Source organism: Carica papaya, chromosome 5 (assembly GCF_054855325.1).
Source record: "Carica papaya isolate Zhongbai chromosome 5, ASM5485532v1, whole genome shotgun sequence".
NCBI classification, from domain to species: domain Eukaryota; kingdom Viridiplantae; phylum Streptophyta; class Magnoliopsida; order Brassicales; family Caricaceae; genus Carica; species Carica papaya.
The window spans coordinates 7,691,998-7,716,824 of record NC_142313.1 but is presented as its reverse complement, the minus strand read 5'-3'; the positions used below and the strand labels follow the sequence as shown (position 1 = coordinate 7,716,824).

At 35.3% G+C, this 24,827-nt stretch overlaps 4 protein-coding genes across 5 annotated transcripts; 1 reads left to right on the top strand and 3 right to left on the bottom strand.

The window, feature by feature from the left end:
• Positions 1-2,660: 2,660 nt before the first annotated feature.
• On the bottom strand, positions 2,661-4,308 carry LOC110807098 (Calcium-dependent lipid-binding (CaLB domain) family protein). The gene has a single exon (XM_022032120.2). It carries the CDS (start codon positions 3,924-3,926, stop codon positions 3,132-3,134), a length of 795 nt encoding a protein of 264 aa, XP_021887812.1. The 5' UTR covers positions 3,927-4,308; the 3' UTR covers positions 2,661-3,131.
• A 945-nt stretch (positions 4,309-5,253) lies between these two features.
• On the bottom strand, positions 5,254-10,736 carry BAG6 (BCL-2-associated athanogene 6). The gene is made up of 3 exons (XM_088219528.1): positions 10,534-10,736; positions 7,605-9,625; positions 5,254-7,291 (listed from the first exon to the last, which is right to left on the bottom strand). Exons 2-3 carry the CDS (start codon positions 9,519-9,521, stop codon positions 5,624-5,626), a joined length of 3,585 nt encoding a protein of 1,194 aa, XP_088075654.1. The 5' UTR covers positions 9,522-9,625; positions 10,534-10,736; the 3' UTR covers positions 5,254-5,623.
• Positions 10,737-11,866: 1,130 nt separating this feature from the next.
• Positions 11,867-12,976, top strand: LOC110807086 (acidic endochitinase-like). The gene has a single exon (XM_022032111.2). It carries the CDS (start codon positions 11,912-11,914, stop codon positions 12,800-12,802), a length of 891 nt encoding a protein of 296 aa, XP_021887803.1. The 5' UTR covers positions 11,867-11,911; the 3' UTR covers positions 12,803-12,976.
• Positions 12,977-15,516: 2,540 nt separating this feature from the next.
• Positions 15,517-24,216, bottom strand: LOC110807080 (PIN domain-like family protein). Of its 2 annotated transcripts, none has more exons than XM_022032101.2 (10): positions 23,879-24,216; positions 23,278-23,462; positions 23,076-23,141; positions 22,834-22,939; positions 22,213-22,255; positions 21,898-21,952; positions 19,634-19,721; positions 16,282-16,338; positions 16,122-16,200; positions 15,517-15,956 (listed from the first exon to the last, which is right to left on the bottom strand). In XM_022032101.2, exons 2-10 carry the CDS (start codon positions 23,346-23,348, stop codon positions 15,943-15,945), a joined length of 579 nt encoding a protein of 192 aa, XP_021887793.1. In that variant the 5' UTR covers positions 23,349-23,462; positions 23,879-24,216; the 3' UTR covers positions 15,517-15,942. The 2 variants fall into 2 exon arrangements, with proteins under 2 accessions (XP_021887793.1, XP_021887792.1); XM_022032100.2 differs by having other exon boundaries at positions 21,898-21,970; positions 23,879-24,213.
• Positions 24,217-24,827: the final 611 nt, after the last annotated feature.

The following is a 24,827-nucleotide window of genomic DNA, read 5'->3' as shown; positions in this document are numbered from 1 at the left end:
TTAATGAATTAATTAATACTACTTTTTTAGAACAATAGTTTATGATTGGGAAGGCAAATTATTTCTAATTTTTCTTCTTTTAGTTAATATTAGTATTAGAGTCACTCATAATTAAAATTAATCTCTCTGCATAAAAATTTTATAAAAAAAAAAGAAAAAAAAAATTTGGTATTTCTCCGTGCTACATCAAAAATGGAAATGCATTTATAATTTATAAATTAACTAAAGCTATTTATAGATTAAAACAAGCTCCAGGGCAATGGTATAATACTTATTTTTTGAAAGAAAATTCTTTTTTTATATAAAAAAAAAATATATGTCTGTATAAGTACAAAACTTTTTGTTAAAGTTGGATATGGAGGAAAAATGCTCATTGTCTGCCTATATATATATGTAGGTGATATTATATCTGTTGGAAATACTAGTGCTATGTTTGTAGAGTTCGAAGTGTCTACAATGGTAGAATTCAAAATTCTTGTCTTGATATAATGCATTATTTTCTTGGCACAGAAAAAATATTGTCTGCTAGTGGAATATTTATTTTAAAGAATAAATATGCATGAGAAATTCTCTCAAGTATTTCAAATGAAGAATTGCAATCATGCAAGTATTCCAACTGAATTTGGCTTAAAGCTAAATAAGGATCACGAAGAATGAAAAAGTTTAGACAACATACATTACAAAACGTATTTTGATTTATGTAGGTGCAAAAAGACCAGATATAATATGTTTTGCGAGTTTAATAAACAAATATATATAGAGAATCAAACTGCCATGTATTTATTTGCTACCAATAACTTATAAAGAATTATATCATTCTATAAAAAAAAAAATTGAATTTATTTAAATATCTTACTAGGAGGATTAAGATGATATAAACATCACTCGAACTTACGTTACATTTTGCCATTTCATGGTCGTCTAAGGAGTATTCAATTGTTACCTCGTCATTGAGCAAAAGTAGAATTTTGTTACCGCAACAGTTTGTGTTTGTCATATTGTTTGGTTGAGAAAATTTTTGTTTTGAAGAATTATACTTCGAAGTAATATAATTCTATACGATGACAACTAAACCATGAAGCTCTCTAAAAATCCTCTCTTAAATGGGAGAAGTAAAGATGTAGATATAAAACATTAAAAGAGTAGTTAGCACACATAAACTGAAATTTCATTTTTTTAGTTATTGATTTATTCATATTGTATACTTTGTCTATTTAAATAGTTTCAATTGTTTGAATGAACGTAAAGACAAAAATTTCTAATTTACTCTACCTTCTTCATTCTCTTCTTTTATATTTTATATTATATATATATATATATATATATCCTATCATAACAAAAGATTATTACAACATTGAAGATATTTGTCACAACTATTTTTTGCATATTATCTTTTCAGTATTTTTTTTGTGTAATGGGAATATATAAAACATCTAAACTCAATAGTGATTGAAAATAATTTATTTTAAAAAGAGAGATTTTTTCTTCATTGAGGCATGCTCATACAACAATAATTAATAATGATAGAAAAGAAAATTTTGGAAAATGACTGTGCAGGTTTGGAGTTTGATCTGGGCATCAATACCTAAAACATGATAAGGCTTTAGGTACAATTGCAAGAAGGTAGTAGTGGAGCCACTGAACAGACAAAAAAAAAGAAGAAGACAAGACGTAGTTGAAGACCTACAAAGTCCCAAAAGAGAATCATTGCAAAACTCATTTGTCTTGCAAATTTGGTGAGCACAATGAGTGAAGTCCTGTTATACACACACACACACACAGACATATAGATATATGTTCCAATAAACTTAGCTACCACCAACCCTCCAAAATAATGTGTTTAGGATTGATGGTGGAATTTTAAAGCAATTAGGGTTTGTGGGGTCTTGGAAATCCACCATGTCTTTCAATTTTACTTTTTCTTTCTTCTTCAAGTGCATGTTTTGGTGGGATATGTTTGATCACTTAATTTTTCCAAAAGTAATTCATTTGGTTAAAGGTCTTGATTCCTCTTCCAATACTTAGAATTTGAGCACGTGAGGTTTAGCATGCATTTAATTTTTCGGCACTATTGAAATTTGATTATCCTAATTACATTTTATTAGAATTATAATCATCAACTTATTCAAATAGTAGCATTAATGGCAGAGAAGTAGTTCGATAATAGTGGAGTAATCCTGATTCATACACAGTTAATCTCCACATCCATGGATTTGTGTGTTTCACTTCACTAAGTAATAAGAGTAAATAATATTTACTTCCCTCAGGTATGAGGTAAAAATATAACAAAGGGTAAATATATTTTTATGGCGGAACGGATGTAAAATATATTTACCTTTTTTTTTTTTTTTAATAATTAAAATATATTTACCTTCATGTAAGTAAATAATAATATAACATTGTAACGTCACTTAAAATATTTATTAATATAATAATCCAGTATACGTCATATTAATTAATGGAGTGACGGATGAAGCTGGGCAGAAAAGCGGGAGACTCAAAATCAGATTCAAGAGTCCACACACCCCCTATCGCCTGTACATCCACTGTATAATGCTCCCATTTATTTTTATCAATCACTCACGTCGGCGACGACCTCCTGCCATTTCTGCAATTTGCTGAGCTACCTGCTGCAACTCGCCTATAACGCTGCCAACCCCAATCTATAACTCGACACCTCTCTCTCTCTCTCTCATTCTATACATACATGTATATCTATACATACATAGAACAGTATCTACATTTTGACTCTCCGCTTACCATGTTTGATTTTCTTACTCTTTTTTACTTTCTTAGAAACAATAATTAATCTCAAGGGGAAAAATAAAATAGCCTTCCAATGAGTTATTGGATTTAAAATGCGTTAATTGAATGTCAAATCAAGTTTAGGTTTTACTCATAACCAATGAAATTTGTACATTTATGCCTCCTCCTTCCTCTTCCAGTACAACTACAACCACGTTAGAAAAAAAGTCAAACTCATCTCCACCGTTTATTACGACTACTTCAAGCAGTTAATCAACGGTGCACACCGTTCCATCATCTATTCGTTTTATGCAATTAACATGTCTTTCTTTTTCTTTTCGTATGACAGAAAGAAAGAAAGAAGCAAGCCCACACAAACCTCATGATCACGCGTCATTGACAACCATCTTTTTCTGCACCAAGAAACAGCACAGCATGCCTCCACCGTCTGATGATGATCTCATATGAGTTTTTCCCGCCAAGTTTCGAAACCTATTCCAGTCCTTCAATGGCGACGATGCCGGCTTCGGAGAGGAAGTTGTCGAATCACCACCGTCCGAGTGATCGCTCGCCGACGTGAACGAATTCTCCCGAGAACCCTCACTCAGGGCACCGTATGAGGTATGCGTCACCATTGAAATCGACTTCTCCAACCGACGTTCCCGCCGCCGCCGCCGTACCATGAGGTCCCGGTACCCGATCGCCGACAATTCGCTCATTTTCGAGGAGAATTCAGAGCCGTCATTCACCATAGCACCGAGGTTAAGGACCCCTCGGAACCTTCCAGAAGGGCGGCGGATCTGGAGCGCCACGAAGGAAGGAGACTTCATATCCATGGCATCGGGGGGACAGCCGCCCGACGGAACCAAGTTGCTGATTAGGTAACGAACGGACCCGATGAGTTGGTCCCGGAGACAACCAACGGCGTAGATTTCGATGCAGACGCCTGAGGTCTCGCTGGAGAGAAACTCGGGACTAACTCGAAAAAAGAACTTATCGTTCCAGGTAGGGTTGTCGCCCCCAACCATGTCGACTCGAGTCCGAAGCTTGTTGGAAGGATCGACCCAAGCGAGCGCGTAAGTCTGCATCCGGCGCAGGTTACCGGCCGGCTCCTTAAGCCCCTGGGCTGAGATCAAGTTGATCTCCAATACATGCATCTCCGTGTTAATGTGGCTCCCCATCTCTGTTTCTTTGAATCTTTCTATATTCTTTTCCGCCTCCGTCTTTATTTCTTGGAGAATTAGCAGAGAAGGATCAAGAAAGAGGAAGAAAGAAATGTGATTTGATTTGATTAAAGAAGTGAGATGGAGGGAGATACATGGCAGTTGCCCGAGGAAGAAGAAGAAGAAGAAGAAGAAGAAGGGGAGATTGGGAAGGAAGAAACAATGGTGAGTAAATAAGGAAATTGGAGACAGCAGAGTTGAGGTACGTAGAAGGCGGGAAAATCGGATAGTTACAGATTAAAAGCTTATTGACTTGTTGGCGGTTACATGGGCTGGCTGGTCCAAGCTGTTTGTATAGCTATAGCCTGTAAATACTCCAAGGTCATAAATTTTTTTTTTTTTTTTTTTTTTTTTTTTTTCCAAGATTATTTATAGAAGAACCAAATTCTTTATTTCCGGATGAAATTTTTTTATCCCATTTAAATTAGCCTTTAATTTTTAAAAAATAAAGTATATTTTATTATAATATTACATGGGATTTATTTTCTTCATCAATAACTGTAGTATTTTCTCATTTTATATAAAGCATAAATTTTTAGAAAATTACTGAAAATATTTATAAAATAAATTTACTATTAAACAAATCAAGCCAGAGTCATTCGCCTAGTTGACAAGACAGAGTTACCATTTGAATTCAAGTTTTTATTATTTAATTTGTAAAAAAATTATTATTGACAAACAAACAAACAAAAAAAAAAAAAAAAAAAAAACCGGTTGGGTAAAAAATACTTTGGAACCCAAAGACTGTCATGGTCCAAATTTACAAGATGCAGCCAGTTCATCCTACAATAGTTAGATATTGTTAATTTTTACTCAAGACTCAAACAATTTGAAGTAATTTATCGGAGATTATTTTTCTCTCTGTTTTCCAACAAAAGTATCCTTCATTTCCCAGCTTCATTTCCCATTGAATAGCTTATTTTTTCTTTTCAGGAACCTCAAATCCTCAAAACACCACATATCTCATAACCTTCATTCATACAAAGATGGTCAGAATTCAATGTATTCAAAGAAAAAGAAAATAAGAAGATTTTACCCCCCGTTGAGGAAATTGTTTATCATACAACAGAGAAAAAGGGTTGATCACACGTTGGCAAGAGATTTTTCTCACTTCTTCCCACTAAAATTGGTGACTTTTAGTGGCTGTTATAGAACTTGTATAAATGAATCAACGGCCTGGACGCATTTCTCCAAGCTCGTACCTCCCATCAACTCCAAACCCTTCATTTTACATTCCTTTTACACCACGCCTCACCAACCAACATTATCAATAAATGACCCAAAATTTGGAGGACCAAATGAAGATATTACTAAAATATCATTGTAAATGCAGTATGATGGCTTACAACAACTTAACTTAAGATCTCCGTGCACTACATCATCATCCATACACCCAGATCACATGGTCAAATATAAAGACAACTAGGAAAAACGTAGGAAAGCTTCATCGTATTATTACATCTGACAGCATGCATGAAACAGTTCACAGCCTTTAGAGACAATACAAGTACAAACCGCATTCCACGAGAAGCATATCTACAACAACCGTTTTCAGAATCTACACCAACCGTTTTCAGAATCTACACCAACCGTTTTCAGAAAAACCAGAACATGTTCACACTGCGGTACCTACGGCCCTCTCCTTCGGCATACTGTTACAAGGGTTTTGTGCATGAATGTCCGGATGTTGCTTTTCTAAGTTGTGCCCTCTTCAGTTTCTTCTTTTGAAGCTTTTTCTCTAGATTTTTAACTCTTCTAGTCAGGCTGGAGATGACATCTAACTGCTCTTTGCCTGCTTCCAGTAACTTCTCCATCATCTCCCTTAATTGCCGATTCTCATCAATCAATTTAAGATCTCCCTCCATCGGCATGCCACTTTCATCAGTGGAAATATGTCTGCTTTGCTTTCTTTCCTCTTCATCCTGCTCTGCGGAGACTGGAGATATGCGTGTCTCCACAGGGACTTCTTTATTGGCGGTTTCAGAGCCAACAAGCAGATCAACTATCTTCTTTCCTCCCCCAGGCACACTTTCAGGTTCTTCGAATTGCACATTTGCCATTTGCTGTTCCATTTCTTCTTCTATCTCCTCAGATGAATCTTCAACATTGGCACCTTTGGCTGCTGATTCACAAATAGACTTGTTATTGCCTGTCAATCCATCACCATTTTCTCCTCTATGCTCTTGATCACTAGCTTGTTTTCCTGCATCACTTTTTGCTTCGCAACGGATTATCAAAGGATCATTTTCATCGTGTACTTCATTTCTCCGTGACTGATCCATCTCTACTTTACAGGCCGTGTACAGATCCTCCTCCCCAACTTTAACCCAATTGTCCAATTCAGCTTCTTTCTCATAGAAAGAGAACTGGGTAGGAGTTTCATCCACCTGAGTACTTTGCTTTCCTGTAAGAATATCACCCCCACATCCGAATAGTTCTCGCTTCTCATCAACCTCATCCTCATCAATTACACCTAGAGGCAGTTCCAAAAGTTCTGGATCCTTCTCTACATCTATTAAATTATCAAGCTCATCCTTTTTACCATGTTCAATCTTATTTCCTTGCTCTCTGCCTTTAATATTTTCTTCCAATTCAGCAGCAGCATGGCCTTCACTTATCACATTCTGTGGAAGTTCCATAACCTCGTATTGTTTGAAGTCATCACCCTCCCTTATCACAAAATTTGAATTTTCCTCGTCCAGATCATGATGTGATTCCTCGAGCAATGTCTCTGCAAATTGATCTTCCTTTGAGTTTGTTTTCTCTTCTTTAGCAGATGGGTCTTGCAAGGATTGCTCAAGCTTCACAGAAGTTTCATCTGTTTCACACGTCCCTGCTGTTTCCACTTGAGCAACATCAGGTTCAGTATAGTTAGCCTTAATTTCCGATGCTGTAGTTGGCATTACTTGTGCCACTTGATGTTCAGCACATAGGAAAACTGGTTTTGCCACTCTATCCGTAACTGGTGCTTCATGGATTTCATCTTTATATATTCCAGGAACTTCCATGTTGGTATAAACTGGCTCTGAAAATTCACTGCCACAAGGCTTAGATATTCCATCTCGAAGTTCATCCTGACCTGGACCTGTCAACTTGTCAATATTATTGTAACAATTTTTATCAGAACTTTCCCCAGCTTTTGCCTCTTTATTCTCAACTCCTTCCACTCTCAGAGCATCCACAGTAAGGTCGTTAATGGATTTAGCAGTCGACAACTCCCCTAATTCCTCTTTTGGCTTCCTAAGTGTATCAAGCTTCTCCTGTAAAGCTACGAGCTCCCTAGCCAAGGACTTCCTCCAGTCCCTGAGACTTGGGTGCAAACCCTTAAATAAAAAAGGAATAGCATAAGCATCACATTTAATGGGAAAATTCAGGTGCTGTGCCTATAGACTGAAGTAAGCGCATGCATAAAGTCCAATTACGTGTTTATGCATGTATATGTTCTAGTCATCCTATAGCTTTTCATGTATAATAAACAAATAGACGCAATTATCAATCTTTTGATTCAGACAGAAAAGAAACAATGCTATTCTCCAACAACTGCCTATTGAGAACATTTTTTAAAACTACACGCATAAATGTGCAGAAAGATTTTATAATTTGAAAATGTAACATAAACTTATATTGGTTACATACCTGAATAGCATCCAATTTTAGCAAAAGGTTCATAATCATTTCTCCAATTACCACTCTCTGCCTATCATCTTTCTTGAGATCACAAGAGATCTCCAGAGCTTGGACCCGAGATTTAACTTCAAACATCTGCTCACGGACTTTAGCTATTTGCTTCAATTTCTTCAGCGGCTCCCATTTTCTCACCTCATACCCGCGGTAGGCGGACTGGATGAGGATGGCTGCGTCTACATCTGATAATTTCCTTCTCACTGCCTTAGAACACTTACCATCAACATACTCAGCTTTTGTTGCTTCCTTTGTGCCAGCAGTCTCATCAACTACCGAACCACTCTGATGTAATGTTTTCTTGTTTACTTGACTTCCATATTCAGCTTTGTCTTTTTGAACTCCATCGAAGGTTAGGTCCTTCTTCCCGTCTCCTTGAAAATTAAAACGAAATATGTTAGGACTTTGGGTCACAGATTCAATCTTCAGCTCCTTTTCCTTGTCGTACTCTGCCGTCTTACCCATCGACAGGGTATTTTCTCTTTCCGTCACATTTGGCTCCAATGCATTGCTCTGTTGATGGGTATCACCCTGAGTTTTTTCATCACGTTCAATATTGTCATTGGAGCTTGGAGAAGCTGGGGTCTTACAACAGTCTTTCACCGTCTCTAATGTTCGGCCTTTATGACAAGGAGGACTAGGAGATCTTGAACTGCCATTTCCATTCTTTTTCCTTGGCAAGGGATCGACTCTAAGACAAACAGGAGGCAAATGAGAAGTTTTCAGTGGAGATGATGACCCCTTTCTCGTACTCTTTTCAGACGGTTTATTAAGTTTATCCTTTTTATTGTCTTCTCCAAGCTTCCCACTAACATCTTTCATCTTTTGATTACTATCTTCATTGCTGTCCTTCTCATCATGCTTGTCTAATTGTCTCACAGGGATGCTTTTCTGCTTGACGGTTCTTTCCTGTGTCCCTGAGTCAGCAGTATTGCCAGAAATTTCTTCATTTTTTCGGGATTTGTCCATCTCATGATCAGCTTTAATGAGTTTACCTGGAAGGCACTTAAAATTGGAAGATTGCTCGTCAGCACATTTTGGAGCAGAGTTAGTTTCTCCACCACCTTTCTTTTCATCCTCCTGTTGCTTGCCATAAGAAGGCATCCAGATAATGGGAAATGGAAATTGTCTAACTTTTTCTTCACCTTGCGTACTTTGGTTTTTCTTCCAATCTTGAGTCAAAGGCCTTAGGTTGTTTATATCATATGGAATCCAGCCACTCCAAGTCTTAGGCTCGCGTTCAGGAGGCTTTGGAATGTCCTTCAGCTTGGCATCGTTTGGACTTGTCACCTCTGACTCAAGAAGCTTCTGTAATCGTTGATTCTGCATGTATTCAGGAGGAACCCACGCAACTGGATACGGGATACCTTTTGTCTGTACTGGAAGTGGAAAATCATTTTTTCTCTTCTCTACTTCGGGCTCCTGCTCTTCAATCTTCACGCCTCCGTCACTTTTCTGGTTACACATGTGAGTAGGACATCCACAGCAATGATAGTTATTCGGGACATACTTCTCATATTCATACCGAGGCTGCTCTGTTGACAAGTGGAGTGGAGGAACATAATAAGTGGGGATATTACAAGGAGGGGGATACATGAAATAATTTCCATAGCCATTGAAAGATGGCACTGCCGGGAAAGGTGGCCTGAAACCATAACAGTCTCGGGAGCATCCATGGTTGCAACAACCATGACATGGAATGTGTTCATGGTTGCCTCCAGTAGGCCAAATATCATCCTTCATGGGACATCTGAAGGCATCCACTCTCATCTGAGGTGGAATATTTCCGAAACCTGGAAAGTAATAATGAGGTAACGGCACTTGGTTCATTTGGTGAGGGTACGAATCCATGAACCTGTAACCCGGCATCATTTTTAGAAATCTCCTTTAAGGCAAGAGTGCAGTTCTTCTCAAAAATTTGTGATTCCTTGCTCACAGAACCGCAGGATATCAAAAGCCAAAAACAGTTTTTAACTCTGAGAAAAATAAAAATTAGTTACTACAAAACCATTTAGAGAATAGACACAAACTATCCAAGGAGAAGATGAAGAATCGTACGGGCTATCAAATCAAGATTATATTTACAGAACCAAAACCCAAAAGCAAAATCTAGATTGTGCCAAACGACGGTTGGACGTGGACACATCTTCTCATATACAACTTTTTTTTTTTTTTTGAAGTAAAATATTGGTTAGTTGAATTACTGGCTTGCTTGCCTAGTATTTACCGAGGAAAACAATCATATCGAACCAAAATCTATCGTGTTCCCTAAAGCTACCTAAATTACACATCAAATTTTCATTACTAAACCAACTTATAATACTCTTGCTGTCTATATTTGGTCCTTATTGAAGGACTAGTTTAAGTGATAGGAGCTCCATTTTTCTGAGTGAAAACTTAAGCTGGAAATCTAGTAATTCTCTTTCCTGGTATCAGTTTCCGTATTCAACGACCATGCTATTTTTACTGGTTTGTAACTACTACTATGTTTATTTTTATTTTTTCGTTTGCTGCATCTACAGAGAGGACATGGGATATCATAATGGAGGTTTTAACACCGATGAATAAAGAAAAAAAATAAACACCTTTAGGTCAACTCAACTAGGTTCTACAAACCAGAAGTCCCTATTTCAAATCAACTGATCATTAATAAAATGCTATATTTCAAATAAAGTTCCTAAGAATTCCAAAATGCTAATACAAGCACTTGAGGATTTCCTATTATATGCTTGAAGTTTTCAACGCATCGTCTCTTTTCCATCTCAACATTATCAGTTTAGTACCTCAGAAATAAGGCAGAAATAGAAGAACATAAAATAAATTCGACACAAAAAAGTTTAACAACTAAACAATTACGAGCAAGGAGAAAAGAAATATCACTTACAATAAAATGAAAAGCAGAAAAAGAACCCCCGAAGCGTTTCACAAATCCAAATAACTCAGTTATCGGTACGACAGTCCACCAACCCGAAATGGCGAGATTTCTAGCTCTTGTGTCCTCTCTTTACGATCTCAGAATTTTGCTTTGTATAGTTTTTCTTCTGAGATTGCAACGCGTCGGATACTGGTTTTTATAAACGGAGCAAATAGAAAACTTGATCAAGAAATATCTTTCCTCCATTTTCGAGATCTTTCGAGCCCGCGAAGTGTCTGGATTATTCTGTACACGTGTAAGCTTGTTATCCGCTAACGGTAACCCTTTTTTTTCTCCTTGTCCTTGAAGCCTGAGATTGAAGGTAATTCCCATTATCAATTCAGAGCAGTAACAAGTGGGCCTAAGGCCCAGAATCTGGTATAAGGCCTGGACTGATCTGGTCTATTTAAATTGACCAAACATTATTGTAATTATTCGTTAAAAGAATCACTTATGATTTAATTTTAGATATTATTTCAAGATTATTATAAAAATTAAAATATTATTATTAATAATAACTTTAGCGTAAATTTCAAATTTTATTTAAAATAATTCATTAGAATAGTTATAAAATTTTAAAATAGCATCAATCGGGCGTAAATTTTGGGATTTTGCAAATGCTTATAAAAGTCTTACCAGCATAATTGAGTTGGGTGGGTCAACCGCCCTCAGTCAACAGCTTCAATTTTTTTTTTTTTTTTCTACAAATTATTTACAGCTGGTCGCCCACTAATACAATCCCAATGGCATTACTGTCGTTATTTTATTTTCTTTTTTAATTACAGATCATATTTAATTTTTTAATTTATTATAATTGTGAGATATTTAAAAATATCATAATTTATTAGAATAAAATTTAATTTAATCGTTACAATTTTGTTAATTTATTAATAAATTAAATTTAAAACCCCACTTAATTAAATTTTATATTATTATTACTTTATTTTATAATATACTCATAAATTAATGATATAATTTTTAAATAAATCACAATAATCTTAACAATTAAATAATTTTGGTGGTGGTTATGTAAATTTTATTTTTGAATTTATATATTTAAAATAATAAAAATTGAATTTTATGCATTGTGCATGAGGAATTTGTAGGACCGGGTCACAGCCATAGCTAAAGACTTTTATTTGATTGGAAGGAAGTCGAGTCAGAATTTTATGTTCATACCCAATTCAATTTATTATATTGAATTTATTAACGGTCCATTTTGATCATCCAAATACTTAATTCCAAATTTAAAAAAAAAAAAAAATCGTTGCCAAACATTCCCTATAAATCCGGAATAGCTAAGCCAATCAAACAACGAATAAGCTAAACCAATCACCAGCCAATTGTTATGGCACTCCAAAAGCTAACGCCAATTACTCTACTCTCCCTTTTAGCCGCCGCCAGTCTCATCGGCGGCGGCTCTAGCGCCGGCGTCATCTCCACATACTGGGGCCAGAACGGCAACGAAGGCAGCTTAGCCGACGCTTGCTCCTCCGGCAACTACGGTATCATAAACATAGCCTTCTTAGTTGCTTTCGGAAACGGTCAGACCCCAGTGCTCAATCTCGCCGGCCACTGTGACCCACCAACTCCCAACAGCTGCATACGCTTTGCTGATCAGATCAAAACTTGTCAGAGACTCGGGATTAAGGTCTTGCTCTCTCTCGGCGGCGGCGTCGGGACTTACACCCTTTCCTCCGCCGATGACGCCCGGCAAGTGGCTAACTTTCTCTGGAACACTTTCCTCGGCGGTCAATCCAGCTCCCGTCCGTTCGGCAACGCCGTTTTGGATGGTATTGATTTTGATATTGAGCTTGGTACGAACCAACACTGGGACGTATTAGCCAGAGCCTTGAGAGGGTTCAGTGGGGGAAGAAAAGTTTTGTTGTCGGCGGCTCCACAGTGTCCTTTCCCAGATGCTAAGCTCGACACGGCGATTCGAACGGGGCTGTTCGATTATGTGTGGGTTCAGTTTTATAATAATCCTCCTTGTCAGTTTTCCGGCAATGGGGCGAGTCTGAAGAGTGCTTGGAATACGTGGACGTCAATGCCGGCGGGAAAGATATTTTTGGGATTGCCAGCTTCGCCGGATGCAGCCGGAAGTGGATTTGTTCCGGCGAATGTGGTGATTTCTCAGATATTACCAGATATCAAGAGGTCACCGAAATATGGAGGTGTTATGCTCTGGTCTAGGTTCCATGACAGGGGCTTTAGCTCTGCTATTAAGAGCAGTGTTTGAGTTTCAACGGTCTGAAGAATTTGGGTTAACTTATAATATTGTCTCTGCATTTTTCTTTTTCCTTTTTTTTTTTTTTTTTTTGAATGTTAAATTAATAACTAAGCTCAAGATCTGTAATGGGTTATTTAGGTTTGTAATAAGCAAATGTGGAATAAAATTTGAGCTATATATACATATACATGTATTATATATATATATATATATATTTATATCTTTAGTTTCTTCTCGTGAACTGATTATGAAGACCAATAGCCACTAAATGGGTGCTTATAGATTTGATTTGATTAAAACATGGATAAGATTAATTTTTTTCTTCTTTCAGAGAATAGCAAATTATTAAAAAAGATTATCTTAAAAATCATTGTCTTTTAAGACCTATTTCCCATATCTTTGAACTATTGCTACACGTCTTTTTTTTTTTAAAAAAATAAAAAATAAAAACAAAGAAAAAAGTAGTTTTGGTCAAATTAATTTACATTATAATAGGAGTTCACCATATATACACGTAAATATCTTATATTATAATAATATAGTGAAGTTGAAATTGAAATGAAAATGAGAGAGATAGTTGAGTAGTAGGAGTAACCCTTCCCAAACTTGCATACTTTTTCTATTTTTGCCTAATCACGCTGAAATAAAAATGTAAAATTTCAAATAATAAATATCAACTTGATTAATTAAAGTAAATTAATTCAACTACACTAATTTCGTAGAGAAAAATATACTGACCATTTTTTTTTATAAATTATTTTATAGTATTTATTCATTGTAATTCACTGGCTTTCACTACTACTATTATTAAATCATTTTTATTAAAAAAGTTAATACTTAATTTTAAGATTTGAAAATTTAAGTAAATACTAACAAAAATATCATATAATTATTAGACGTATAATAACTGAAATTTGTAATTCATTAATGTCTATGGGGCGCCATGAATCTTGACTTCAGAACACCACTTGTTTATTATTTTGGGTCAACTGTGGCTTTAATTTTCAGTATCTATAACTAGTTATTGTTTATTAGACCTGTGATGGATTATTTTTTACTGCAACCAACCAAACACAAATTACTTGTAATTACCAAATTATTACCTTACAATTTTATTTTGTCTAAAAACGTTATAAACTAATAATAGCTTAAGATATTAAAATGATTAAAAAAATAAAATTAATTACAATATGTATTGAAACAAATGGCATTAAATAAAAGAGAAGAGCTTAAGGTGATAAGAACCCACCATACTTGGAAAGCAAACCACTGTCAAAGCAGTGAACAAAAATATCTTAACAAGCAGTTTAGTATCTCCATTATTCCCATTAACTAATGTATCCCATTATCTCCATTATCCAATTTTCAAATTATACTCCACAGTTATAGGAAGTAGCTTGTAGGAAATTATGTATTTAAATTTGCATGTATCATCGTCAAAATTTGCAATTGAATATGTAGTTCTTTTTGCACCCAAAGCAGAAAACGTTATAGCTTCCGCCAACAAGGAATGCAATCGGGAATTTGAAAGTTGCATCTACAGATTGCAGAGCAATTTCAGTCGATTGAAACTGAGAATGACTAAAAAATTTTGGATGGTTGAAGAATTCCTTAAACAATTCACAAACGTCGTCGCTTCCAGCAGAGAAGGCTCCAATAGCAACCAAATTTCTAGCCCTAGCTAGCCGCGCACGATCTACGAATAAGGATTCCCAAACGACGATGGCTGTCGACCCCCATTCTACTCTAAATTCGCCAAACTTAACTTCTTACACCGACAATGACCCGACGGAGTGGTTTAACTGCATAAAGTGATTTTTCGAACATCAGAGTATTATCGCGGATCAAAAGGTGGCGTTAACGTCGTACCACCTGAAAGGCAAAGCCAACCAGTGGTGGCAATAGCTTTGCAGGGTCTACAAAGAAGAAGAAAAAGAGATTATTTTGACTGTATTTGAAGGGGAGTTGTAGGTTCAGTTTGGACCGACCGAGAGTGAAAACTTTAATGAAATTTTGTTCAGAGTAAAACAAATTGGTCCATTAAGCAAATACTAGAAAGAGTTTGAGTGACTAAGTAGTCAAGTTCAGGGCTGAACGCAGAAGGTCTTGGTAGAAACTTTTATTAGTGGGCTTAAACTCAAAATAACATACAAGATCAGAATATTTCGACCTAAGTCCTTAAATGAAATGATTAACTTGGCCCGCATGAGAAAATATCAATTCAATTGATAAAATCAGTCTAACCAACATGGGCGAGTCGTGACCACTCAACTATTCTAAACGCTAGTAGCAACCGCTGCCACTAAGCAAATCTCTTGGAATGAAATGCAAAGGCAGCAAATACACGAATTGTGCTTCAAATGCGATGAGCAATTCACCTCCTGGCTATCGATGTCACAAACCCCAACTTAGTACTAGAAGGCAATGAAGAAGAAGCTACATGGGAGAACATCGAGGAATTGCATGAACGAATTAGCAACATGAATCTTGAGGACAGTTCTTAAAAAAAAAAACTCACAATACTTTTGAGAAAAACGTGGAAAGCAAACCACTGTTGAATCAGTTGACAAAAATATCTTAATAAGCAATCCAGTATCTCCATTATATCTCCATTATTCTCGTTAACTAATGTATCCCATTATCCAATTTTTTTCATTTTCAAATTATGCTCTATAATTGTAGCAAGTAGAAAATCATGTATTTAAACTTGCAAGTATCAACAATAAAAACAAATCGAAATTTGTAATTAAATTTGTGGTTCTTTTTGAACCCAAAGCAGAAAACGAGATCAGGACCTAACATAAGGTGTCTATCTATCTAGAAAATGTGTCTTCCAGCCAAGTAGAAAAAATAGGGTGAAGGGTCACTTTACAAGATCGAATCAATCTCTATCCAAATTATACTTTCATCAATTCCAAACATTGAAAACAAAATGATGAATTCTTTATCAAAACAATCTATCAACCACTACTCATGTGAAACACATTTTCTATTATAAGCCTATTGGAGAAACTGCCCCCATATTGTTCCATAATCTTCTGCCATGGATCTACTACAAGCAAAATATGGCTCCCACGAAGGCTGTTTGGCCTTTTACCTAATCAACTTGAACCTAGATTTTTGTTATCCAAAAGAACTTATGATCCTCCTCAAAATCTTGGAGCTGCACAAAAGCATACATGTCAAATTCCCATGGAAGGCAATAGATCAATAAGCAGTTTTACATAGAACATTAAAACGGTATGAAAAGTTTCAAATTTATGTGCATTTTAAAACCAAAACAAATTAATGCAAGTTCCCTATAAACAACAACAAACGTGTGGCCTACCTCCCCCAATTGTTGCTTCTGGCAGCCTTTCAATAGAATACTTGTGTTGAGTAATGTACATAATTGGCACGCCGGGGATCTGCCAGGAAGAAAGCAAACCCTGTGCATCTGAGTTTACTGTTACCCTCGGTAGTGACAAAATAAAACAGATTAATCTTACCTTGCGAATCCTTCGCTTGAGATCTCGATCACATGTAGCAACTATGAAGCATTTATGCTGTTTCCAATAATACAGAGCAATTAACAAACAAATAAAGGAAACTTTCCAGTATAAAAAATACAAGTTACCAGTAGATAAACCGTAGGGAAAACAAACTATGTCATATTGCAGGATACTAAAACGTAATAAAGATTGCTCCAAAAAAAATTTTATATATAAATTCTCAAGGATCTAGTTCCATTCACACTAAACCAATTAAATTAGCATATAATAATGGCAATGAAGATGGAACTCGTGGAGTGATTTTCTTAGAGGAACAAATCTTTTTTGACAGGAAAAGAAATAATCAAAGCAACAAATCAACTCTCACAAAACCAAAAGAACAGAAGTAATTTATTTTGATTACTTTCCAAATATGTTTAAAATCTTTTTGCTAACATAACACAAAATATATGTCGTTTATATTCTAAAAAAGACAAATTTCCTTAGTTGAGCTAATTTTACAATCTTCAAAACCATTTTTCCTTTTTTGAAATATTCTTCAAAAGCATTATTACTAAGCAGAACTACCAAATAAAGCATTTACGATATCATTTCTTGAAAAACAGATAGTCAAACACTATATTTAACCTTTTTTAAAATAAAAAAAGCTATACTTATTTTCAACAATGACAAGCATTTAGATGCAGCTACTAAAGACAAGCTCGACCTCATAGAGCCATAATATCCTCAGTAATAACCAAGTTTCCAACACAGATCAGAATAACCTCAAACCCAATGTTACTGATAAGAACTTCCCACAGAAGTTTTTCCTTTTCTAATAAAGGAAGCAAATTTATCAAGACAACAGTTCTTAGGGTCATCTCCAATTTTATGGATAATGATAATCATTCTACACATGATGTCAACCTCAGTAGTACTGCTAATATAATAGGTATATTTAAATCACTGAGATCTTCAAGAGAAACTCTACACATCTAAACATATCAAATCTGGGCCCGACTAGCAACAGGTTTTTTGCTGATAACAGCTCCCAGTGTTCCACCTAGGTTTGATGTAATATCTCATCAATATTCAACATCAAGCAAAATACCCTCAAAACCAACATCACTGGTAAGAACTTCCTACAAATAGGGTTTTCCTTTATTAACACGCCAAACATATTTATGGAAACAAAATTCCCTGCATGTAATATGCTTTGCATCTTCATGTTCAATCTTCTGGCCAATGATAATCATCCTACACATGCTGTTAACCACAATAATAATGTCCTTTAATAGGTTAATATTCAAGTCACCTAGATATGTAAGAAATATAATTAGCCAGATAGTCTGAAGCATGAACAGAACCACCTTTGACATCTAGCTAGCGACTTCTTTTTTTCACTAAAAGGGAGTCCTTTTCTTTCTTTGGTAGGGCTTGCTTCTTCAGTACTGCTAACTATTATAGGAGGATATCATATCTTCGGGACTACCAGTAACTTTGGTTGTTGAATCTTGTGCATGTTCCAGTTGTGGTTATATTGGCTGCAGCTCAGAACCTAGCATTTTAGGTCTGTGTTGACCATGCATTCTTGCGTCATATAATGTCGTATATATGATAGAGGTGGTGTGGTTATTGATCTCAATTCTAATGGAATCCCCAATATTCAAAGAATAAGTGAAGCTATCATCCAGATCAAGATGATTACCCAACCACCTCCGCATGTCAGATCTGGGGCATCACCGGCCTTTTTGCTAGTAAGAGCCCTGGTTTAGTCTACTTAAACTAAGGCTGAGTTCACCAATTCAAGTAGAGTAGAGTGGAAAACTGTAGGATATAGGCAAAGGTAGTAATAAATACGGAAGAGTTAACTGTGTTAGAGATATTTGTGTAGGAGAGTAGGTGGGGTATTTTAAATGACTATATTATCCTTTTCTTAAGATATTTTAAAATATTAACTATTAATATAAATAATAAAACATAAACAACTAAACTAAAAATATATTTTATAATGACAATTTGCAGGCTGCAAACCAAGATTAGAAACCTTTTGGCTGCCAAGCCAGGGGCATATGGTGTGGGCGGGTGTTTCTTGTGGTGCATAGTATTTAGTGGTGATAGATGATTGTGGAAGAGTATTTTCTGCCGGTCTAGTGTCGCAGCAGATGATGGTGGCAATTCTATAGTTAGTGCTAGGTGAATGTTAGATTTGGAAAAGAAATAATAAGGACAATATGGTCATTTTAGTGTTATTTCAAAAAAATATCATTTTAGTGCACTACCCAACGACATAGTGGTTATTCATCCTTGATGAGGTCAGTAAGAGTACCAGCCTAGGGTAGGTAGCGCATTACCATATTCAAATAGTTCTGGGTTCCCAATCATTAAATACATAGGCTAAAAGATTTGCTATCCACCATAACAAACACAACCTATATCTTTTTTGTTTAGGAGAGAACCAAAATATATATATATATATATATATATGTCCTGAAAGGACAGTGGTGCTACCCCGTTCAGACAAAGAAATCTAACTAGAAAAACATAAAATGTTAATAGTACTTCCTAGATCCTCGCCAGACAAGACAGAAAGGTCTCTAAACGAAAAAACTTGAGATATAGAATCAATGGTCCCTGATACTAACAAAATGAATAAGAGACATTATCTTCAAAAACCTTATTATTCCTTTCCTCTCAAATAATCCACACAGTAACTGAAGAAATGAGGGAAATAAACTTATTCCTATGCTTATAGACATTAATACCATCTCAGGCCAAGATTCCATCCGCCAATAATCCGCTGAAAACTCAAGAAATGTTGAGAAAAGTGAGATCAGAACCCCATAATTTTCTAGCTTTAGAACACCAGAGAACAAAATGATTAGGGATTCATTATCCTGTAGGCATAAGGGGGCAGCCATTAACAATGATTATCTGAAATCTCCTTAATTTGTCAAAAGAGAAGATTTTGCCCCAGGGGATAATCTATTCCTTTTCTTTTTCTTTTAGAATAGTTGTATTTCATACCTTCCTATTTGGTCTATTTTTATAGCTAATCTTGAACACAAATATTTTTACTAGTAGTTATATCTTCTCTTTGGTAAGAGACTGTCTTTTCAAATAAGAATCTGCATGTCCATATTGTCGAGAGGTAAGTTTTCTATTTGGTACTCCAGGTGAATATTGATTCTATATTGTTACAGCATTCATTGTGAAGATCTTAAAAGAATACGACGACGTGATATCAAAGAGAAGTATGACTTTGAACTTTAGCATTCCAAAAAAGATGGATAATTAATAGAAAGATAGAATGAACCTAATATAACAACCACTTGAAGAAATTTGAGTATATACTGGAAACAGCTCTAACCTGAGTAACTCTATCAACAATACAATCATCGGCATAGGTCCCTTTATGAATACAGGGAAGCCTTTCAAAACGTGGATCCTTTGCAATCCTGTTAAACATTCAAGCCAGGAAAGAAAAAAAGTTAACAAAGATAGTCCAATGATCTCACGAGCTGAAAATGGCAAATTCTTGTACGTGAATGGTTGCAGGATGATGCTGAGCATCATAATCCTAATTCAATTATCAAAGTGTAAATTGGCAAGATTTATTTTGGAAATAATTTTTCTCCATTTTAAATGTAATTTAGGAGGAAAAAGAGTTAAAACAAGATGGGAACGTCCACATATCCTCAAGTGGAAAAAAGATAAAGGAAAAAGAAAAGCAAAGAAGATACTTAAAAAAAAAAGCCCCCAATCCTTGCAATATAGATAAAGCAACACCCTGGAAAAACAACATGACTTAATCCAAAAAAGAAGTGAGGAGCACCACTCTATCCTGAATAACATGAGCTGACCAAGTCAGAAGCTTAAAAAGTCTAGTATTTTGAGCCAACAAATGACCAATATTCCCACAAGGATAGCCCTCCCATGGCATCATATGCTCTTTATTCCACTCAAAACTCAAAAACAACAAACAAAGGTTTCCATGTCAAGCAAAAGAATCAGAAAATGCCAAACATGGAGAATAACCTATTCCAAACCCTCCAACTCCGAGCACCCAAAATGAAGAACCGAGTGACTATCACACTCTAAGCTCTAGAAGTACATAAAGTAAACATCTATGGATAAAACTATGAGATCTACAAGCCTTGAGCATATTATTAGTTTGTCCTATTCAGGACTATGATATAGACAAAAACTCTTAGAGACAGCTTTTATTTTCCGGAAAGGGGAGAGTAACATTCTCTAAGAGTTTTTGTCTATATCATAGCAAAGATATATATACAAAAACTCTTAGAGAGTTTTTATTTTCAAGAAAGAGGGAGTAACATTCTCTAAGAGTTTTTGTCTATATCATAGCAAAGATATATATACAAAAACTCTTAGAGAGTTTTTATTTTCCAGAAAGAGGGAGTAACATTCTCTAAGAGTTTTTGTCTATATCATAGCAAAGATATGTATACAAAAACTCTTAGAGAGAGCTTTTATTTTCCAGGATCTACAAGGCCCCTGCCAAGTGGTTTTGATCCTCTTTAGGACTCCCTCCCCCTGAAAGCTAGTTTGTATTAGCCGGTCCATTGTAGGAGGAACGGCCTAATGGAAACCAAACATCGCAAACACCTTAGTGCATATCTTCCATGCCATTCACAATGAAGGAACAAATGGAAATGATTTTCGCCATCTGTAACATGCTATTCATAATATTCGGAGATAGGCTAATTGAGCCGATGGATTTGTAACATCTCATTCGTGTCGAGCCTTCGGTGAATGGCAATCCAATAAAAACCATTACTGTTGAAGGAATTGGAGCTATCCAAAATTCCTTGGCAAGAGGGAACAGGAGACATGTGGGGCTTTGGTGGGTGATCAAAAAAGGATTACAAGTATATAGGCTTGAGCATTCCAGGGTCTAAATTTTTGTGTCAGGATGTGGATTAATATGTGTCATCTCCAACAAAGATATCAAAATGAGTATATTAGGAGTCTCCTTTTCAGCTGTGTTGCGTGTTAAGTGAAAGTTCCAGGAAACACTATCCTCAGTAAGGGATGCAAAACATGAAACAAGAGCACTATGCCTAGATGAAATATTAAACAACTAAGGGAATTGAGTGACTAAGTGTTGATCACCAATCCAAGGATCTTCCCAAAACTACACTCTAGAACCATCTCCCACTTTTAGCGGGTCAATGGAATTATGTTTAATATATTCTATAAAGACAAGGAAAAGAAGATGCAACCAAAGCCTCCACCGTCCAGAGCCTGGAGATTGTCCTAAAAATGACAAAGGGACCTATCAACTTCCCTTAAAGAATGATAAGAATCAATAAACCTAAGCCATGAATTTCTAGGGATTTCTGTAAATAATGACAACCCAACTTCACTGTCACAAACATTTCGGATAAGGTACCAGTCATTCATCTACTTTTTATGTGAAAATAGCAACAGATAAAAAAATATATGTTAATAATAAAAAACAGAGAACATAGAATTACAAACTTCTCATCTAAAACACACCAAATTAAGCCTTAATGTATAAAAATGACTGCACAAATAGAAAATTGCTCTAAAACACCCTACGCTTAATTTTGCTAGGGAATCAAGAAAAATAAAACCAAGAAAACATACCTAAGGGCAACACGGTATTTCTGACCTAATTTCTCCAGCTCAGCCATTACACAATCTGTGATACAAGGAGTGCCTTCATTCAAAAAAGAACATAAGAAATCAATAAAAAATACAAGACAAAGAAAAGATTCTGCTATCCGCATTCACACAAATTACATCCTCCAACTTTCTCATGGTTCTATTTATTTTAAAGAATAAAAAACTTTCTCATAATTATATCATCACATTAGATTTATACATATAACGAGTTAACCTTCCCCCCAAAAATTAAAAGCATAGTCGATTGTTGAAAGGAGCAAAAATTTAAAAACTTACATTTTGCGTATAAGCAATCCATCATTCCCTTCTCTAGGTCCAGCTATAAAGAAATGCAACAAATTGTTTATATTAGCAAGGGAAATCAAACTCTCATTCAGTTAACGACCTGATGTTGTTTTGTTTTCTTGTTAACACAACAGAGATAATTCTTCAATAGAATCTTGACTAAGGTGAAGTTAAGACAAAGAAATTAACGGTAAGTTTCTATCAAAGGCTTTCTCAGCCTTCTATCAAAATATAATAAATATAAGACTTCATACTATCACTAATCAACCAAGAACTTTGACATAAAATGATGCAAAATACTATGATTGCAGTGTTTCAAGTTCCCCTTTTACCATAAAGCATCAGACCTGAAAATTTGAAGTCAGTAAAAAAAATATCTAACACTTTTTTACTTCATTCTAGATGGAGAAACCTGGTGAAATTAATGTGATCATTTTCGCTTCTAAGACTTGAACATCATCACCATCACATCTAAGCATAAGAAAATGTTTAATCTGGTGCAGTCATTAATGGGCAGAGTATGAACTCTAGATCACAAGCGCCTTAAATCCCAATCAGTTTCAAGCAAAATGATCAAAATCTTTATAAACAACTAATTTATGTAGCACTCACTTTATTCTGGATGGAGAAATTGATGAAGTTGGTATCCACCAAAACCCGATAAGGCGGCCCCAAGGCCGCATTGTGTGTGAAGAAAAGTGCAGAAGAAACATTTGGCCTGATCAACATAAATGAATACAATATTAAACAACACAGAAATCTCAAGTTCGATAGCTTCTTTTCCTCCGTTTCTTTGAGAAGTTTAATAGCTTAATCATAAAAAATATAATCGCTTAATATGTAGAGAGGCTTACACATTTCGTGGAAGTTTTTCTTTGGTCAGATCCTTCCTGTTGGGATTCAAGACCTCTTCTTTGTAGCTGAATAAATAAAACAGAAACAAAAATAGAAAAATCAATTCTCAAGAAGCTGAACGTAAGGAATTATTTGCTGAATCCAAATGCATGAAAAGAGTTTCTTTAAAAAAAAGAATATTAAAATAGCACAAGTGTTTACTTTTTAATGGCTTTAGAGGTGACTATCTTCTTCATGACTGCAAACTTTTGGGCTTTCTTTGCTCTACCCATCCTTATAAGTGGCGCGCGCTTAAAAGCTAAAACCCCCTAAAAGTTCAAATCCTCAAACTGGTTTTCTCTGCACAGATTCAGTTAATCCACGAACTAGCTCTGCTTAGCTGCTCTCTGTGTCAAAATATACACTTGTTAATCATGATAACGAACATATTGAAAAACAATAATAATACATAGATACCATAAACCATAAAAGGGACCAATTGAGAAAACTTAATATTTGTCCATTCGAGTAAATCAGTCGCAGAATCATAAAAGCCTGAGCCTAACCAAACGCCTAATTTATTTCCACTGAACCCTACACCAAGTAAACGCATGCAAGTAAACATGCGCGTGGCCTAATGCTTAATTCCTAACTTCCACTTTAACAAAACTACCGACTTAGCTTTAAAAATTGGAAATCAACTCGGGTGCCTTTCTAGATTAGAAAATATTTCATTCGAAATCCATATTCAAACTTCGACAAGTATTTATATGAAAGAATAAAAACCATAGGAATGAGAAACCACAGCTATAAAGGGCTGTACCTAAGCAGTGAGTGATGGTCATAAAAAAGGCGGAAATCGGACGGTGAAAAAACAGAAGCGGATGGGAATTAGTGGTCGCTGGAGCAGATTCACGCCGCTGTCAAGATGAAGGTAAGTAGAGGAATGAAGAGATACCCCCAGACAATGACCGCTGGCAGCGAGGAACGCCTGTCAGTGAACAGAGAGTAAGAGAAAGAGACCGGGAGGGTGATTACTGGCTAGGGCTTGCCTGGAAGAGGTACAGAACGGAAGGGAGTATGAAGAAGAGAAGGACCATGAAGAAATCTCGTTTTTGACAACTGGACTGATCCCAACTAAGGCAGTCCGTGAGGATTTTAGTTGGGCCTCCACGGAAGGGTTTTTAAAATCTATCGATTTAATTTTTTAAATGCTTTAATTTTATTTCTGGTTATTAAATTTTTGAAATTTTTAATAATTGGTTCATAATTTGTAAAATTTCAAGATTTAGACACAAATGTTTTGTTTCTTTTCTGACTAGCTGTTTCTATTTGATTTATTGTACTGAATATTAACCGAAATATGACGTAATTAGTATGTCATCAAAAACTAATACGGTGAGTTTTAGATTATATTGTTGTAAGTTTACTTTTATCGGGCTTTTTAATCTTTCAATGTTTCCAAAAAAGTTTTATTTAGAAAAACTACAGTTTTGAATAAAAAACATTGACCGTAAAAACTTAAAAATAATAAAAATATAAATTTATATTATTATACATATTTGAAGAAGATATTAAGAAGCGTAACTAACTAAAATGATTTAAATTTTTAATTTTTAATTTTTAATTTTTTACCTTCTTTAATTCACTTTTTAAATAAAATAAACTCAATTATGGCACTTAAAAGTATATATATATACACAGTAAACAAACAATGTCTAGATAAACTATTTAATTCATTAGAATTTTAAATATACAAAAAAAATCAAGTA